We start from the raw sequence: 19,233 nt of genomic DNA, 5'->3' as shown, positions 1-19,233 counted from the left end.
TCGAATCATGACAGTTTATTCATCCAGCTAGAGCACCAAAAAAATCGCTTAACATGTAATCGCTCAAACATGTCATATACATACATACATACATACATACCTAATCTGCTAGCACACACTTCAAGTCCAGTTATCAAACGTGTATGGCCCAAAGATAAAACATGTATGTGTATCATAATTACTAACAAATCTAAAACATTCAAAGTCCAGTCAAGCTATATCATGTGCGGCCCTGTTAATGTTGGGCCTGATAACATAAGTCCAGCCAAGTGGGCTGGCCCTGTGCCACCCGCAACTGAGTATTTCCCAAGGTAACAAATTGTGCAATTCATATGATACTCCATATTTTCTAAACAAGTTACATACTAGTTCTCGGCCCCTATGATTTTAATAACATACAAGTTCTCGGCCCATATGATTTATCCAGCTTGTATTACCCGGCCCAATTCCATCAGGCCCAAACCCTCGTCCATGCGTGGCCTATGTCCATTTGCTCGACCCACTGCTAACCCTAAGCCCATAAATGGTTTGTGTGCGATGTGGGCTTGATATGCAGACCTATCCGTTTTCATGTTTTGTTACGAAACCAAGGTATGCTAACTTCAGTAATTATCATATGACATAATAGCATATTCAAGTATAATAAAGCCCTAGTTCTCTAGCAGTTTCATCATGATTTAGAAATCCAACTAAACCTACAATATAATTGTTAACAAAGTGACCAACCATATACTCAACTCATACCATTCAATCGTTATCAATGTACATACAGCCCAAACACTTATTTAATTAAGAATAACATTTAACATTTAACACATATATATATATATATATATAATTTTTTTTTAATCATCACATACTTCATCATCATGGCCACATACCCTAACAATTTACTATAATAGCTCCTCATCGATATAATACATCAATTGCATGTTTGACACAACCCCTAGTCTGACACAACCACTTGCATGTTTTCATATTTGTGTTTATCCTATCTCACCCCAGATCATCATTGAAAGAAAGATCCCTTATTTATTACACATGGTAGTCGGTTACAATATAATAATGGACCAATCAGACTCAATTCAGTTTTGCAAACAAATCCTGGTTCACGTTTTAATCCTACACGTACACATCAACTCCACGTAAACATATAACCAGAAGTAATTAACATGAATACGAACTTACAGATTAATGGACTCGACTAAATGAGAGGATGTTTCAACAATACAATGTCGTCTCGATGGGTGCGTCTGCCGTTCACAAGCTTGATAGGGTATTTAGGGTTTGTAATATTTTGTGATGAGAGGTTTACAAACAGTTTATGTACAAATGCCTATATAATGTTAATAACTAAAACAAGTGGGTCGAAATACAAGTTCCCTTAGGCTACACAACTTGGGCCGGATTAAATCAAGACACACGAGTAATTAGGGGCTCAAATAATCCACTTGGGCCGGATATGGTGTGTAATTGTAATGTAGGATTATATTGCCCAATACATACGCGGCCCCAAACAAACGCCAAAAAGTTATTTATCCGAATTAGCAAACGTATAAGTTTAACGAAGTTATAACTAAGTAGGACGTTCTAACACCTAGAAAAGGGGTAACGAGGAGTCAAGATTACAAGACTAACCTTGGAAGTTCGGGTTGTCACATCATCCCCAACTTGAAAGAAATTTCGTCCCGAAATTTGACAAGTAAGCACAGAGGAGTGAAGCGATAGAAACTCTAATTAAACTATACGTAGTACTACACAAATAATAATCACAAATAATAATCAAGTATTACACGCAATCCCTAAGCATCTAGATAACTGCACAGACACCACGTAAACCAAATTGTAAAAACAAGATTGCGAGGTCAGTTGGGTGCCACATCATCCCCAACTTGAAAGGGAATTTCGTCCGGAAATTCGCCAATGATATCAAAAGTTAGCCCCACCGTTTGAACAATCGGGGATAACAGAGCTTCACCTGATCTTTGCGTTCTCACGAAAACTTCGGTCCACATCTTGAGTTCCAACGAACTCTCACGATTGAAATTCGACTGTGTTAAGAGTGGGTTCCTCAACAAGGGTATCACAAGTGTTGCGTCAAACAGACGCTTCTTTAGGTTCGAGACATAAATGACATCGTGTACGTTACCCGATTCTTCGGGTAACTTGAGTTTGTAGGTTACACTACCGATTCTTCCCAGACTGTTGAATGGTCCATCGTGACGTCAATTAAGCTCACCATGCTTCCCAAGCATTCCACACCCTCCCAAGGTGAGACTTTCAACACGAGACGATCGCCTACAGCGATCTTCCAGCGTTTCCCAAGATTATCAGCTTTCCTGACGGTCACGCGTTGCCGCCAATCGACTCCCGATCCAAACAACCTTCCCAAGAGTTTCGAGTACCAGTCCTGGACCAGTAATTGAGTTGTCAAACAGCTCAGTCTAACAAGAAGGTTGGCATTATTGTCTATGTAATGCCTCAACAGAGCTGTCTAGTTACCAAGATGATAATTGCCGCAGTAGTACCCAACCATAGGTAAGAGTCCTTCCAATTTGCACCAAAGCTAGACACACACATGCTCGCAGCATGTCTTCGAGTGCCTGGAGAGCTCGTCTTCTTTGATCGTTTGCCCAACGGCGATAAGCAATGCTCTGGTCCTGACGTGAGCCAAGGGTGTCGTATATTGCCTGACATAAATCATGCGTAGATCAAATTCAGAGGTAACAGGAGTTAGCACCTCGTGCCTAAAAGTCGCCTCTCTCAGAGGAACATTCACAACTGTGAAGACTCGTCAGTTTTCTTGATTGCAAGAATGTGTGCTGGTAACTTGAGTCCATCAATGATCACCCAGGTGATAATGTTTCCGTTTCGCGTTGTAAGTAGACCAGTGACGAAATCCATGGTAGTCTATTCTCATTTGCATATATGTGTTTCTGATTGCTGACACAAACCAAAAGGTTTTTGATGTTCCACCTTGACTTTCGCACAAGTCAAACGTCGTTCACATGCTTCGCTGCATAGGCCTTCAAGCCCAGTTGTCAGTACAAGATCCTTAGATCCTAATACATTCCTTCAAAATCCAGATGACTAGAATATCATGGCCGATGCGCTTTGCTCCACACAAGTCCCCTTGGATTGCTGTACAGTGGAATGCGTAGTCTTTCCATGAAGTAGCGAATATCGTCCAACTTGTTAGAAGTTGCTCTTCCATGCCCCGCATGGGTCCAACTTGAAAATTCTCTTCCTTCAGCCTTTCGGTGTAAACAGGACGAATCTGATTGGGTATGCTAGAGTCGATAGTGAGTTACAAAGCTCGTACTTGTTCAGGTTCACAGTCGTAATCATCCAATAGCCCCATCCAGCAATGTCGTTACGTGTTTAGCTCCTTCGAAACAAGGGTATACGGGAGGCCCTTGTGATCGATCTAAGTAGTGCATTCGGTACTATCCAGGTAATGCCTCCAACTTAAATCCAAGGCCCACGGTTTCCACGCAGGTTGTGTGTTGTGAAGTCCCTCGTTGTAACTCCATTACGTACGCCATCACTCTCTCTCGTGTTTGCATCGATGTGTAACCGGGACTCTGATTCGAACCATCATGGTATACCACTAGATCGCCCGTACTCTTAGGTAAAGACGATGGAGTTGGGATTTGAAAGCTGAAAAGACGTCCTCCTGTTTTGTCTTCCACGAACACAACACCCTGTTGTGCTAAAGAGAGTTAGGCTGCACGATCTTCGAAAATCCTGTGATGAATCTGTGATAGTGCCTAGTGAGGCCAAGAAATTGTTGTATCCTTGGAGGGATCTTTGGTGTGGATCAGTTTTTAACAAAATGGATCTTAGCGAGATTCACGTGTATTCCCACTTCGTTGTTTTTATGACCAAAATGTACCTCTCGAATCCAGAAGTTACCTTTTATTAAGACTTTGCGCGGTGTGACTCCTCCCTCAGGAGCTCTAGAATAGGATACATATGCCGCCCATGTTGTTCCTTCCTCCTGGCAATGATTCAAAACATCATCAACAAACACGGTCAATTCTTGTGGTCCATAAAGCTGCTGGTGTGTTGATCAACTCAATGATCTTGGTGTACAAAATCGAAATGGCCGCATTGCGTTTGATATGCCGTTCTAAGAGCATTCTCCCCGTGGACTTCCATCCGATGGTAGTTGGTTCGTTAGTCAATCCTCAAATGAAAGCTTGTCCCCCGCAACTGGTCGACAGATTTTCAATACATGGTCGAAGCAAGCGGTTCTTAACTGTTACCTTGTTAGGTTCTCAATAATTAGTACACATATCCAACGATACAACCTATCTTCCTGCATATAACTGGGGCTCCCCAAAGCAAAAACTAGGTCCGATAAAGCTCCTATCCAACAGTCCCTGTTGTTGATTTGACAACTTTTACAACCCTTCTGGTGCAAGACGGTAAGAAATACTAAGAATCAGGGCTGCCACTGGCCTGAGATCAAACTGAGTGTTTCTCCCGTAGCATGCTGAGTGGAATCACGAACAATTGGTGGATCCTTGATCCTCTTTTCTTAGCCCAAACATCAGTAACGGTTGCCAACATAGCGGGGTAGTCCCTTCGTAGACGCTTTCTGGCTCTCATTGTTGATATGATGCTAACCTTCACACCACGTATAACTGCGCGATATCTAGATAACCAGTCCATATTAACCACTGCATCGAACTATCGAGGATGGCAGAAAGAAGGTCGACGTCGAACACTTGTCCCACAAGGTCGAGTTTACATCCCAACGGACATATAAGGTTTCATTTGACTTGCCCTTAGTTGATTCCACAACAGGTTCGGTTTCAAGAAGCATCAGGGTTAAGCAGAACGGTGACGAAGTGATTAGTTACCAAGAACATGTAGGCCACCATGTTGTTATAATCTTGGCGTTGCCCACGCCAGTCCTAAATGTCCCTCCATGAGCATCATTTCCCGTGTTGTTGTACTCGTTGCGAGGATTTCCAGTACGACCGTCGTTCCCTTGGTTGTTGTCGTTTGATTTAACAACGGCAACTCCATGTCGTAGGCACCTTCATTTTCCATACTGTTGGTTACCATTACAAATACCTTGATGTTGCCGTGACTGTTGCCTCTAATGCTGTTGTTTGAAACGGAGCTCTACGATCTTTCACCGATAGGGTCCACCTCTTCACATTCCATGGCACACGCTAAGGCACTACTCACTGTGTGGGGGAGTTTCACATTCCATTCTACAGTCAGTTGTTAGTGCTTATGTCCTGATTGGTTCGTAAAGGTTGATTCACATCAGTCGCTGACTAGGGTTGGAGATTCGGTTGCAGTCACTTTGCTGGTGTTCGTTGCCGGTAGTCAGGGTGGTCCAATTACTGAGGTCGGTAAAATACTACTCTCACCCTTGTGTCCATCGATCTAGCAGGTCGATTGAGTAATACTCGGTATGCTGCGAGAGTGTTGCAGAAGTGATCACACTTCGGAGTCTAAGACGTCAATACATAGAGTTCCATCAAACGAAGAGAAGCGAGAAAGATATACACGAACTCAAGGACGTTCGTGCAAGCACTTAACATTCTACACGTTTCGCTAGGCGTTTAGATGTGTGTTCAAGTACTATTCGATAGCATCGAGATTCGTAAGGGTTCAGAAAGGAGTGAAAAGATCATGTTCGAGTAAGAGATAATCACTGCTATGACTCCTATAGACTGTTATGTTTCACATCGATCAAATAACGGAACAGAACCCCTTTTTCACTTGTTAAGCCTCACTGGGACTCGCATGCACCCCACATTATTATTATGTGTGCACCCACAATAATATTGTGATTTGCATGCTCATCTTAGCTCCTCCTAACTCATGTGAAATGGTTCCTCAAACTCGAGTAGCAAACAAAGAGCATCATGAAACTTAAGTCATGAATGTTTAGGAAAATACCACCCTATCAGTCACATAACACATGCAAGTAATACATGAATTCATATTGTTGTGCTAAACGTGCAATCACATGCAATATCAAATGTAAGTGTTCACTAGTTATGCAGTACAATGAGTATACGAGAGACGAACCTTGCAGTCTGGAGCTGAGTGTCATGGTCGATTTCGGAACTGTTCGGTTATAGTCTGGTTTTATGAAAACGTTTTAAAACCAAGTTCACTATAACCAGTGGCTCTGATACCAAACTGTCACACCCCCAAAATACCACCTAGGGAATGTCCCTGTTAGGCGTGTGACGTACCAGTAATGAGCCACTAATTACATTGAACCCATACCCATTTCAAAATAAAGTTCTCGATTATTAATAAAATACCATCCAAGTTCAATGAAAACCAAAGTGTTCAGCGGAAGCAAAATTAAACGAAGTTAAACAGTTTAAAAACCAATATATAGTATCAAGAAATCAATAGCATAATTCCTCCAGTCGACCCATGACCACTCCTGCTACTCCAAACAGCAAGTTCCAATGCAAGACAGCTAACGACCTACAAGCATGCAGACAAGTGTGTCAGACGACGCTGGTGAGTTCAAAGTTTTGTTAATGCGTTTAGTTATCAGGTATGTGTATAAACAGTGCAACAGTTCAATAGTTCAATAATTTGATTTGATGTTGTTATTAACTCGATTACCGTATGTGGCGTCTAGATGTGAATGCCCAACCCCAATGCCTCCATTTAGGCATTGGTCATGATGTCAAGGTATCAAACAATCTTGAATAGATGTAAGGGGTCTTATATGTACACGATGTGAATGCCCAACCCCAATGCCTCTAACTAGGCATTGGTCATGAAGTCCAGGTAATTAGTTCACGCCCGTCCTTTCGGCCCGGTGTGAGGGTGCCAAACCTAATAGCGCTATCAACTAAATACCTCGTTGCTTCTTCAGCAACACGGTAGATGTATGGGGTCTTACATGATTTATACAGTGTTTAATAACCAACATCCCAAATAGACAGTTTACCCAGTATCCCCTTTAAAAACGTTTACCAGATGTCCCAAACCACCGGGACGCATGCTTAGAAAAGTGCAGTGAACTCACCTTGGGTTTGCTCGGTAAGATTTGTTACTTGTTATTCAGTTGAACAAACACTTCCTAAAAGGGTTACCAATAACAGTCAGTTTTACATGCATATGTACCACACCTTTCGCGTACCACTAATTCATGTATTCATGGTTCACATCAAGCATATTTATTGCTCACGTAACGCACACATGTAATTCGAATCATGACAGTTTATTCATCCAGCTAGAGCACCAAAAAAATCGCTTAACATGTAATCGCTCAAACATGTCATATACATACATACATACATACCTAATCTGCTAGCACACACTTCAAGTCCAGTTATCAAACGTGTATGGCCCAAAGATAAAACATGTATGTGTATCATAATTACTAACAAATCTAAAACATTCAAAGTCCAGTCAAGTTATATCATGTGCGGCCCTGTTAATGTTGGGCCTGATAACATAAGTCCAGCCAAGTGGGCTGGCCCTGTGCCACCCGCAACTGAGTATTTCCCAAGGTAACAAATTGTGCAATTCATATGATACTCCATATTTTCTAAACAAGTTACATACTAGTTCTCGGCCCCTATGATTTTAATAACATACAAGTTCTCGGCCCATATGATTTATCCAGCTTGTATTACCCGGCCCAATTCCATCAGGCCCAAACCCTCGTCCATGCGTGGCCTATGTCCATTTGCTCGACCCACTGCTAACCCTAAGCCCATAAATGGTTTGTGTGCGATGTGGGCTTGATATGCAGACCTATCCGTTTTCATGTTTTGTTACGAAACCAAGGTATGCTAACTTCAGTAATTATCATATGACATAATAGCATATTCAAGTATAATAAAGCCCTAGTTCTCTAGCAGTTTCATCATGATTTAGAAATCCAACTAAACCTACAATATAATTGTTAACAAAGTGACCAACCATATACTCAACTCATACCATTCAATCGTTATCAATGTACATACAGCCCAAACACTTATTTAATTAAGAATAACATTTAACATTTAACACACATATATATATATATATATATAATTTTTTTTAATCATCACATACTTCATCATCATGGCCACATACCCTAACAATTTACTATAATAGCTCCTCATCGATATAATACATCAATTGCATGTTTGACACAACCCCTAGTCTGACACAACCACTTGCATGTTTTCATATTTGTGTTTATCCTATCTCACCCCAGATCATCATTGAAAGAAAGATCCTTATTTATTACACATGGTAGTCGGTTACAATATAATAATGGACCAATCCGACTCAATTCAGTTTTGCAAACAAATCCTGGTTCACGTTTTAATCCTACACGTACACATCAACTCCACGTAAACATATAACCAGAAGTAATTAACATGAATACGAACTTACAGATTAATGGACTCGACTAAATGAGAGGATGTTTCAACAATACAATGTCGTCTCGATGGGTGCGTCTGCCGTTCACAAGCTTGATAGGGTATTTCGGGTTTGTAATATTTTGTGATGAGAGGTTTACAAACAGTTTATGTACAAATGCCTATATAATGTTAATAACTAAAACAAGTGGGTCGAAATACAAGTTCCCTTAGGCTACACAACTTGGGCCGGATTAAATCAAGACACACGAGTAATTAGGGGCTCAAATAATCCACTTGGGCCGGATATGGTGTGTAATTGTAATGTAGGATTATATTGCCCAATACATACGCGGCCCCAAACAAACGCCAAAAAGTTATTTATCCGAATTAGCAAACGTATAAGTTTAACGAAGTTATAACTAAGTAGGACGTTCTAACACCTAGAAAAGGGGTAATGAGGAGTCAAGATTACAAGACTAACCTTGGAAGTTCGGGTTGTCACAAATAAAATTTTAAAAATTTAGAAAACTATAACAATAGTCTGCTCAAATTTAAGAGAATGAAAACTATAACAATAGTCTGCCTAAATTTAGAAAACTATAACAATAGTCTAATTTAAAAAAAACAATAATTATCGTATAAAAAGTTATAACCGTTTGAAAATTGGGGGTGAAATAAGTCCAAGAAAAAAAAATCTAAATACCTTTCTTTTTTTCTTTAAATTGAAAAGGTTACTTGTCATACACAAATTGTCACATACACACCGTATGTTGTCTTGTACTTGATCCACTGCCTAATTACAACATGAATTTTCTAACCGTTATTAAAAGTGATTGAATTATATTAAATATCAGTTAATAGTACGTGTAGTCTGTTAATGTAGGGGTGTAAACGAGTCGGGTCGAGCCCGACTAGGCTCAAGCTTAGTTTGTCATGTTTTTATGAAGCTCGAACTCGAACTCGGTTCGAGACTTCTTATTTGAGCTCAAGCTCGACTTGCGAGTAAAACCCAAAGCTCGAGCTCGACATGACTAGGCTCGAGTTATTTTGAGAAAATCCTCAAACGAGCTAAAAGCTCGGCTCGAGTTCGCTTCAATATCGCTTAAACGATTTTCTCAAACGAGCTGAAAGCTCGGCTCAAGTTCGCTTCAATATCGCTTAAAGGAGCCAAAGCTCGGCTCGAGCTGAGCTCGCCAATGTTATCATCATTATTATAATATTATATAAAAAAATTATTTGGGCTCGTTTAGGCTCTACAGTCTCGAGCTCTCTCAGGCTTGAGCTCGGACTCGACTCGTTTAAACTTATAACCAAATCGATAACGAGTAGCTCTTGGGCTTGTTTACATCCATATGTAAGTTTATGTGATGTAAAAGATCCTAAAACTGATATTCACTTTATTGGGCCGATTATTAACCATCTTCAGCCCATTAAACTATTCCGTGTATCTAAAATCACACGAAACCCTAATCCCTCTTTCTATAAATTCCTTTCATCCCAAGAAACCTTATATCACAACTACTGAGCGGCGATTAGCAATCGTATTACTTTCTCTCTGTTCTTGTTTCTGATATCTATATTTATTTATTTTTTTCAATATGATTTGCCGTTTTGTTTTTTTTTTTAACTGATTTCATTTAGTTTAAAATTGAAGATTTAGTTGAAAATAAAGCAGAGATAGTGTGTATCGGCTATGTGCTAAATAAGTGCACTTTGGTCGAAAGAGTTCTCTGCAAAAACAATTTGACAGGGTGAAGGTGGGCAGTTGTGTTCCAATTTTTCCATTGGAATCTTCAACAATCATTTTCTCCACATTATTTTTTTTTCTAATTTTAGAACGTTTTTATTTTCCGTTTTCGGAAGTTTCGGTTATGATAGCTAACACCAACGGTGTAAATATCGTGAGAAGTTGGCGATTTTACTAGTTGGCCAGTAATCGAGTAATTTTTTTTTGTTAATCTATCTATTAATCATTAATCGGTAGTTGGCTCTAGTTGGCTTGCCAAAAGCTTGTAAATTCCGGTCAAAATTTGTAAATTCGGCTAGTTTCTATCTTAGATCTTGACTTGGAGGGTGTTTGGGATTCTTTGTTACTTCTTTTGAATTCTTTCACAAAATAATTAGTCATAAATTGTGATTGAATTCGAAAGGAGTAATAAGGAATCCCAAAACAGAATTGAATGGTATGATTTTTGGCTTATTAATAACCACACACTAGGTTAATTTCTGTGTAATACCGAAACCATAACTACACACAATGGTTATAACAAAACATAACCATTCAGTTTTGGTTAATTTCTGAATGGTTATGATTTTTGATAACGGTGGTGTGTGGTTATGGTTTTGGTATTAGGCAATAATCGAACTGAACTGCACCATGCTCGCTCCTAGCAATTTATATCGAGTTCTTTGATGTATTCAACCCTAAATAATTCCAACCTACTAAAAACAGTATAATCTAACATTATGAATTCAAGCTCATAAGTCATAGGTTCCAATGGTGAAGCTTGAAAACTTCCACCGGAGGGTTGGAAGTCACCGGACTTAAAAGTTTATATCTAGTTTTTTTATAAAACTGGGGGGGTCGAAAACGTATATTCTTAAAAAATTCTATACGAAACGTACATACATAACACTATTGAACGAAAAATACGGAGGGTTGGGCGCCCCTCCTGGCCCTTCATAGCTATGCCCTTGGGTCAAACCACTTAGTTGGTCAAGAATCATGAATTTAACACTTAAACACGAACGCTACCAAACCAAAAGTTTATTAAGGCTTAGGTGTCAAGAACTATACAATGAAGGAAGAAAGATTAACAATAGAACTAGAATCAAAATGACACTAGGCGTTGTTTAGTGCTAAACTAGTAAGATGTCTGAATTATTAAATCCTGAACCAGTAAAATAATTAAGAGTTATAAATGATTAACCATTAAAACAACAAACTTAAGTTTTCATACTTAAGCCCAAAATGCAGATGCTAACTCTATCAAGAACAAGTTCTAAGCCCAAATTCAACTTCAAGTACAATAAGCCTTTATTCCAATAACTACAAGCCCATCAACATTTTAACAACCCACATCAAAATAAACAGCTCAATCATGAAAAATCATGAAAGAATAAACACAATCAATTAGAAAATATTTATACGGACCGTATGTGAGAGTTGAAATATTAAATTGGAAATAGACATACATTTAAACAAAGTAAACTCTCAGCAATTACACTTTAACAAAGCACATAAGCTAATTTAATACTTCAGTGAGCCCAATCTAACAATAGTTTGCTTGAACCTAGAGGTGCATAAAAAACCGTATCTGAAACTAGACCTGATAAAGAAACCCGTAACTGGTTACCCGGATATTCTATACCCGAAACTGATACCGAACCTACCTGTAGGGTATAGATAGAGTATGCATTTTGATCTCAATACCCAGAACCGATTATACCAAATTAATACCCGAAACCGGACAAAAATTGGAGTCAGAACCGACTATACCCCGATACATGATTCTAGCATCTATCTTGAAAATTTATGTTAGTGCATTTATTTTATTTTTTTTACATTATACAAAGCATATTTAATAACAATAAACAAAAAAGACAAGAAGTTATAGTAACAAAAACGCAATGGAGTAAAACCTGAAAATAGGGTACTAAAATACTTGAAAATAGGGTATAGAAAAACCTGAAAATAGGGTATTTTAATACCTGGTTTCTTAAGAACCGGAACTGAACTGATTATAGCCGGTTCCAACCCTATCAAAGATATCCGGTTTGTGCACCTCTACTTGAACCACCGATAGATTTTCTATTTATGCTACACAAGCCAAGTCTAATTTGTTTTTTAGCACACCCACCCTATACCAATATACATAACGACCAATTTCGAATTTAACGACCAGTTTAACTCTAATTGGTCTATTTTAACTATAGGTGTTTATTTGACCATATCCAAACGTATAAGTGTGGATTTGAGCATCTTTGAATAATTTTCTTATAATCCAAAAAGACCGGCTAACTTTAAAATGTCGAAACAAGCGGGGTTGAAAACATGGAAGGTCGTTCTTGATGTGGTTTACACGACGTTTTGGAAATGCTGGAAAAATATAATCGTTAGGGAATTTAACAGGGGAGGGAGACCGAAAGAGAACATACTGAAGACCATAAAAGAAAAAAAAATATGATTGTTAGGGACAAGAAAAGATATTGAACGGGCGTTCAGAGCGTAAAAGAAACGATGGACTATCATTGCCCAACTCTCATATATTCATGAAAAGACAAAAAATAAAAAGAGAAACATGATGTATACGTGTATTATCTTGCATGACTCTTGAAGGACACGGGCAGAGCCTTATGTGACGAATTTGACGACACCTATCAATCGACGAATCAACTACTAAAGTACGCCCAGAAAGAAGTTATCCGAATGAAAATACGTCACAGGGAAACATAATTGGATCTTTGGGCGGATTTGGCTGAACATCTATATGGGATAACCGTGCTGGCGATGATAGCGACGATGAAAACGAAGACGGGTAGAAATATTTTTTATTGCTGAATTGTAGTGTGCCGTATTTTAATTTTAGTATTTACTTGTTAAATTTATTTATTTTAAGTTTAATAAAAATCTAAATTAAAAAAATTGAGTAATGATGAAAGTGGCTTTATCAGGCTTTATCCCAACGCAAGCTAATTAACAATAGAGCCCCCCTTACACTTGATGTTGACGTGTCCCTAAGGCCATTTCCTACCGTTTCACGCCCCTTTACTACACATCACTGCCACGTCATAAAGTAACTGCCACCTCACTAAGACATCACCTCCCCTTTCTCCTTCACTTTCTAATTCAGACCATATGATGTGGGCGTGGAAGGGGTGGCGTGGGGCTTCCCAACGTCGGCACCCCACCCCTTCCCATGGCGTGGTGACAAGGACGAGGGAAATCTCATGGGCGTGGAGGGCACGAGAGTGGAGACGTGGTTGATTGTGATTGGTTGTTGTTGGGGTTGATTGTGACTGGTTGTCTTTTTTAAACTCCACTTTTCAAGCCCCTTCCACCCTGTGTTTTTTTACCACACCCCCTGCTGACGTGGCTGTTACGTGACACATCATGCCCATCCCACATCGTATAGCCTCAGTACTATGGTTTCACACCCCTTTCACTCCACATCACCCTATCCCCGTTATCTTTTAAGTCTTACACATTTAAATGAGTAAACTGCCATTTTGGTCCCTTTGGTTTCACTTTTATTGCCATTTTAGTCCAAAATTCAAAAACCCCCATTTTTTACTGTTCCAATATGCCTATTTTGTCTTTTTGTGCAGCGGCATTGTGGTCATTTGGAATTATTATACAATTATTATAATACATTTAATACTGAAGGGATAAGGTCCCAAAAACCTCGTGTTAAGTACTTGGGACCATACCACAACCTCGTCTTTTAAACCCTCTTTAGATCTTGCGCGGCCGTGACGTGATGTCGTGGGTCACGCAAATTTAATCCCTAAACAACTGTAGTTAGTGGTAGTAGGGTATCGAACTCAGGGAGTATGTGGAAGATGTGTCGATTATATAGTTTTGCACTTAAACTAATTATTAAACTAAATTGCAGAAAATTAAAATTCAAGATTGTGGATTGTTGTTTTAGAAAACTAAATTAAGAACTAATTCAAATCAAAGTTGGTTGTAAACAATTAGGAGAGAACAATGATCACCCTAGGTTTCAGTTTCTTTAAACAGTTGTGTGCAATTTCACTAGAAAGAGTTACATAGACATAACTCGTGTATATGTGATTGAAGTGATAAAAGGGAACAAAGTACTCGGATTAGATAATTTACGGTACTCGGCTGCCTTCACTTCTTTGTTATTATTTTGTTCTCCTCTTGACCCGTTTACCACCAAAGCCTCCAAAAGCTGCCTTTGATCCATCTTTTAGCTCCTAATTCGTACCTGAAACATAAGCATCATAGTTATCTAATTCAAGATAATTACACGGCTAATTGGAGGATTATTTCATATTTTAACATGCTTAAGGGTTGTCCAAAGGACCACCCGTCAGGCCACGCACTGGTCCCACAAAGAGAACTTAGAACAAAAACAGCAAGTAACATCTGCATGCCAAAAGGAAACTAACGAATCCTTGCGCCTTTCTCCATAAAAAGCGGTAAAAATCCCAACAAGCACTCCCGCTTAAATAATACCCAGACTTAGATATTATTTACTGCACTAATACCACATGATAAGGAGTCACACCGGATTATGGCAGTAATCTTCTAGAAGACTCAATCGTGCACCACCAGACGGTTATAACCGTCTGGCCACGTGTCATCATCCCGGGCTCCCTTGAAGTCACGATGATGGCATGGAATTGAAGAGAAATCTCCACTTGCCCACTTTCCACGTGGCAACTCCCCAGCCGTTGATCTAGATCGCGATCCGTGTGCTCTCATATCCGATTAAGAGAATTGACGGAGGGAAAATAACCGCTTACGGAGTTAGCATCTTCCGTTAACATTTCAATAACAGGTTTTCCCGCCCAAACTCCCGACTATAAATAGAAGAGTAATTCAGGTATAATCTTTAAGTTACATTCACTCCACTTATACTTCTTCTTCTTCATACCGATACTTATTCTCACGCCGGAGGGTGGTCATGGATAGAACCCCCATTCTCCCCGTGGCGAGTCTGACAGTTTCTGTTTTGCAGTTATCGAGAAGAGGAAAAGATCTGTCACTTTGAACCAAACAAGAAGAAACCAACCCCTTTTATGCAGAACCTAACCCCTGGTTTATCTGAATCCGGTCATTTAACCAGTGTTTCTTCATTGGCGCCCACCGATTTCTCAGTTTCATCCGTTTTTTCTCGTTTCGATTCATATTTTCTTCACTCTCTATTTCATATGGCAGAGAATTCATCATTTCACCCATCAAGTCCTCGATCTGAATTCAAGGGTTTTGCAACCCGAGATGTCCAGATCGACGGAATCATGGGAAGTGAAGGAAGCAACGGCAGTCATTCAGAAGGAAATGACTCCTCGGGAGTTCATAACCGTTCTGATTCACTCCTAGAAAGAACTCCAAAATACTGGTTCAACAGATTCAAGATCACTATGAACCAGATTTTCACACAAAACATCAGATCTGAGTTGCCAAATGACAGATCTGATATTTTGGTAGAAGGAGAAGGTAAATCTGACAATGCACTATTGGACCCACAAATACCTAATCAATGGGACATCCAATCTAGAAGTAATGTCAAGATGAATAAAAAATCAGAAGATACTAACCATCAGGAAGCCGAACCAAAGCAGATAAACATGGTGCAAGGAGGTCCTTCACGAAGGCCGAACAAACGAAGCCATAATCAGCATTGGAGAGAGCAACAAGTTGTATTTCCTGTTGTTCCTGGAGGACCTCAGGAAGAACGTCCAGTAATTATCACCGGTATCTTCAGCCACTACAGAACCGACTACATGTTCATAGATCCAGGAAGCTCGATGGATATAATCTATGAACAATGTTTCAAACAACTCGATCCAGAAGATAAAGCACGTTTAGAGCCAGTTGATTTCCCTCTCACTGGTTTCTGCAACGAAGCTGTGTTTCCATTGGGACAAATTGCATTTCCTGTGACTCTCTCAGATGGCGAGCATTCGCGCACAGTCACAGTAAATTTCATGGTCATGCCAGCAACATCGCGCCACAATGTATTGCTGGGAAGAAGATCACAAAGAGAATTCAGCATGATTACTTCCATTCCACACACTGCTTGCGGTTTTCCAACGGAAACCGGAGTACCAATTCTGTATTCAAGCAAGGAAGTCATGTACGTGGACGATGAGCCACCAGCAAAGGTGGCCAAGCCATCAGCACCAAACGAACCAGAAAAATGGGTTCTCAACGATGAGTATCCAGAGCAGACCATCTCACTAGGGCACGCTATTTCACCAACAATACGGATACAGCTGAAGGAATTACTGTCAAACAATAAAGACATCTTCGCCTGGTGCCCAGCAGTCATGACTGGGGTACCTCGAGAAATAGCGCAGCACTGTCTAAACGTCCGCCCCTCAATGGAACCCGTCGCGCAGGGAAGACGCAGTCTCAGCACTGAAAAAGCAGAAGCAATGAACGAGCAAGTAATAGAGTTACTCAACGCCGGGATCCTGCGCGAAGTGAAATACCAGACCTGGGTCGCTAACCCAGTAATGGTTCAAAAACATAGTGGTGGATGGCGCATGTGTGTCGACTTCAAAGACCTCAACAAAGCTTGCCCGAAGGATTGTTATGCTCTACCAGAAATAAACAAGAAGGTTGACTCTATAGCGTCCTTTCGCTGGAAGTGTTTTCTCGACTGTTATAAAGGCTACCATCAGGTTCAAATGAAAGAGGAAGATGAAGATAAGACAGCCTTCCGTACTGATAAAGGCATCTTTTGCTATACAAAAATGCACTTTGGTCTCCGTAACGCAGGAGCTACTTACCAACGCTTGATGGATACAGTCTTCGGGGAAGACATTGGTAAAACAGTCGAAGTATATATGGATGACCTCGTCATCATGAGCCACGAAGAGGAAACCATGCTCGCAAACATTTAGCGTACGTTCGATTCTTTACGCAGCGTCAACCTGAAACTTAACCCAACAAAGTTCTCCTTCGGAATGGAAGAAGGAAAATTTTTGGGTTTCATAGTAACAAGAGACGGTTTTAAAGTCAACACGGAGAAAGTGCAAGCCATCCAGCTGATGCCGTCACCTGCAACAGTAAAAGAAATGCAAAGACTCGTGCGGCGATTAGCAGCCTTGAACAGATTCTTGGCAAATCACGCCACAAAATCTTATCCGTTCATTAGTACCCTGCGCAATTGTGCCAAGAAAAGCCACTTCCAGTGGACACCAGAAGCGGAGACAACTTTCAAGAAAATGAAGGAGTGCTTAATTCAGTTGCCAACACTAACAACACCACGAGAAAAAGAACCGCTAATCTTATATTTATCAGCAGCGGAGGTAGCGGTTGGCCCAGTGTTAACGGTTGAACGGGAGAACATTCAGACCCCAATTTATTATATTAGCAAAATGCTAACTGGCCCAGAGACGCGCTACTCGATGATAGAAAAACTGGTCCTTGCGCTAGTGCATGCATCACGACGCCTACACCGGTATTTCTCTGGTCATGTTATTACAGTTCTCACCAATTATCACTTGGGGCAAATTCTATCCAAACCCGATGTCACGGGGAGATTGGCTAAGTGGGCCATTGAGCTGGGAGGATACAATATCCTATATAGACCGCGACCAGCAATCAAAGGGCAAGTTTTAGCAGACTTCGCCACAGAAGTTCCCATAGACAAAGTACAGGAATGTGAGGCGATCCAAAACCCTATTCCAGTTTTCGACGATAGGGTTTGGATGTTGCACACAGACGAGGCTTCTAATGATGATGGAGCAGGCGTAGGCCTGCGATTGGTTAGCCCAGACGATCATGAGCTTACATACGCTATACGTTTGGTTTTCAAGAGCACATATAACGAGGCAGAATACGAAGCATTCCTGGCAGGCCTCCGTTTGGCGCTTAAAATGGGAGCAAAAAACCTTGAAGCTCACGTCGATTCAAAGTTAGTGGCCGAGCAAGTTAACGGGCACTATGATGCCAAGAGCGAGGCCATGGCGTTATACCTGGAACAAGCGCGGATACTTATCAGCCAATTCCAAACATTCAAAATAATTCACATAAATAGAAGTGAAAATAAGCATGCGGATGCATTGAGCAAACTGGCCGCCACCAGTTTCAGATATCTGGCAAAAGAGGTGCGCATCGAGGTATTGTCCAATCCTTTCGTTCCTCTTAAACAAGTAAACTTCATTGAGGTCGGCAACCCATCCTGGATGTCCCCGATCATCATGTACCTGCAGCATGGTAAACTTCCAGAAGGAAAAGCGGAAGCTAGGAAAGTCCAGAACAAAGCAATAAATTACGAGATGGCAGACAAAATTCTATACCGAAAGTCATTTATGGGACCATTCCTACGCTGTGTTGACAAAACAGACGCGCAGTACTTAGTCAGGGAAATCCATGAAGGCTTATGTGGGATACACGCCGGACCGCGCATGGTAGTAGAAAAGATAATGAGCGCAGGCTACTATTGGCCGGGGATGCATGTGGACACGGTGGAATTATTACGAAATGCGCAGCTTGTCAGCGTCACGCACCAAAAACCCTTCGTCCGAAAAATCCGCTCGTTCCGGTCACATCCGCTTGGCCCTTCCAGCAATGGGGCATCGACCTTGTTGGTCCTTTCCCTGACGCACCTGGCGCTGTGAAGTTCATTATCGTGGCAGTGGACTATTTCACAAAGTGGGTTGAGGCCAAGATGTTAACTTCAACCACGGCAATGGTGATCCGCAAATTTATATGGGAACATATATTTTGCAGATTCGGATTACCATTGCGCATCATTTCCGACAACGGCACTAACTTCGCCTCGGAAGATCTCCAGAAGTGGTTCAAGGAAATGAAGATTGAACACAACTTTGCCTCTGTGGCACACCCACAGGCAAATGGGCAGGTTGAAAGCATCAACAAACAAAAAGTTGATGGCATAAAAGCGAGACTGGGGGCATCGCGCAGAGGATGGGTCAATGAACTCCCTAGCATCTTATGGGCTCATCGTACCATCCCGAAAACCAGTACGGGGGAAACTGTAACACCCCGAAAACGGGCTTGGTAATTAAACTTTGTTAATACTAAAAGACGGGTAACGTACCGTTATTAGTAAAAATAACCCGGCAAATATTTGGATTTAAATAAGAAATCCTAATATTAAATAAAAATGAATCAAAGTTTTAAGTAATTAAGTTTATAAAAGGCCCGATT

General features: G+C 40.6%; 1 protein-coding gene and 1 non-coding gene across 2 annotated transcripts; both read left to right on the top strand.

Annotated features, from left to right (window-relative positions):
- Window positions 1-10,025: 10,025 nt before the first annotated feature.
- On the top strand, window positions 10,026-10,174 carry LOC118492018. The gene has a single exon (XR_004892462.1). It is a non-coding gene; the product is annotated as a small nucleolar RNA snoR135 (small nucleolar RNA).
- A 6,847-nt stretch (window positions 10,175-17,021) lies between these two features.
- On the top strand, window positions 17,022-18,680 carry LOC110932773. Its single transcript, XM_022176029.1, has one exon. The coding sequence runs from the start codon at window positions 17,022-17,024 to the stop codon at window positions 18,678-18,680; it is 1,659 nt and encodes a 552-aa protein (XP_022031721.1).
- Window positions 18,681-19,233: the final 553 nt, after the last annotated feature.

This window comes from Helianthus annuus, chromosome 4 (genome assembly GCF_002127325.2).
Source record: "Helianthus annuus cultivar XRQ/B chromosome 4, HanXRQr2.0-SUNRISE, whole genome shotgun sequence".
Classification (NCBI taxonomy): domain Eukaryota; kingdom Viridiplantae; phylum Streptophyta; class Magnoliopsida; order Asterales; family Asteraceae; genus Helianthus; species Helianthus annuus.
The sequence above is the reverse complement of the archived record's forward strand: the minus strand, read 5'-3'. Positions and strand labels throughout refer to the sequence as shown.

Bases quoted from the DNA above. Each gene is read 5' to 3' on its own strand.
- LOC110932773 (XM_022176029.1), top strand. From the start codon at position 17,022: ATGGAAGAAGGAAAATTTTTGGGTTTCATAGTAACAAGAGACGGTTTT.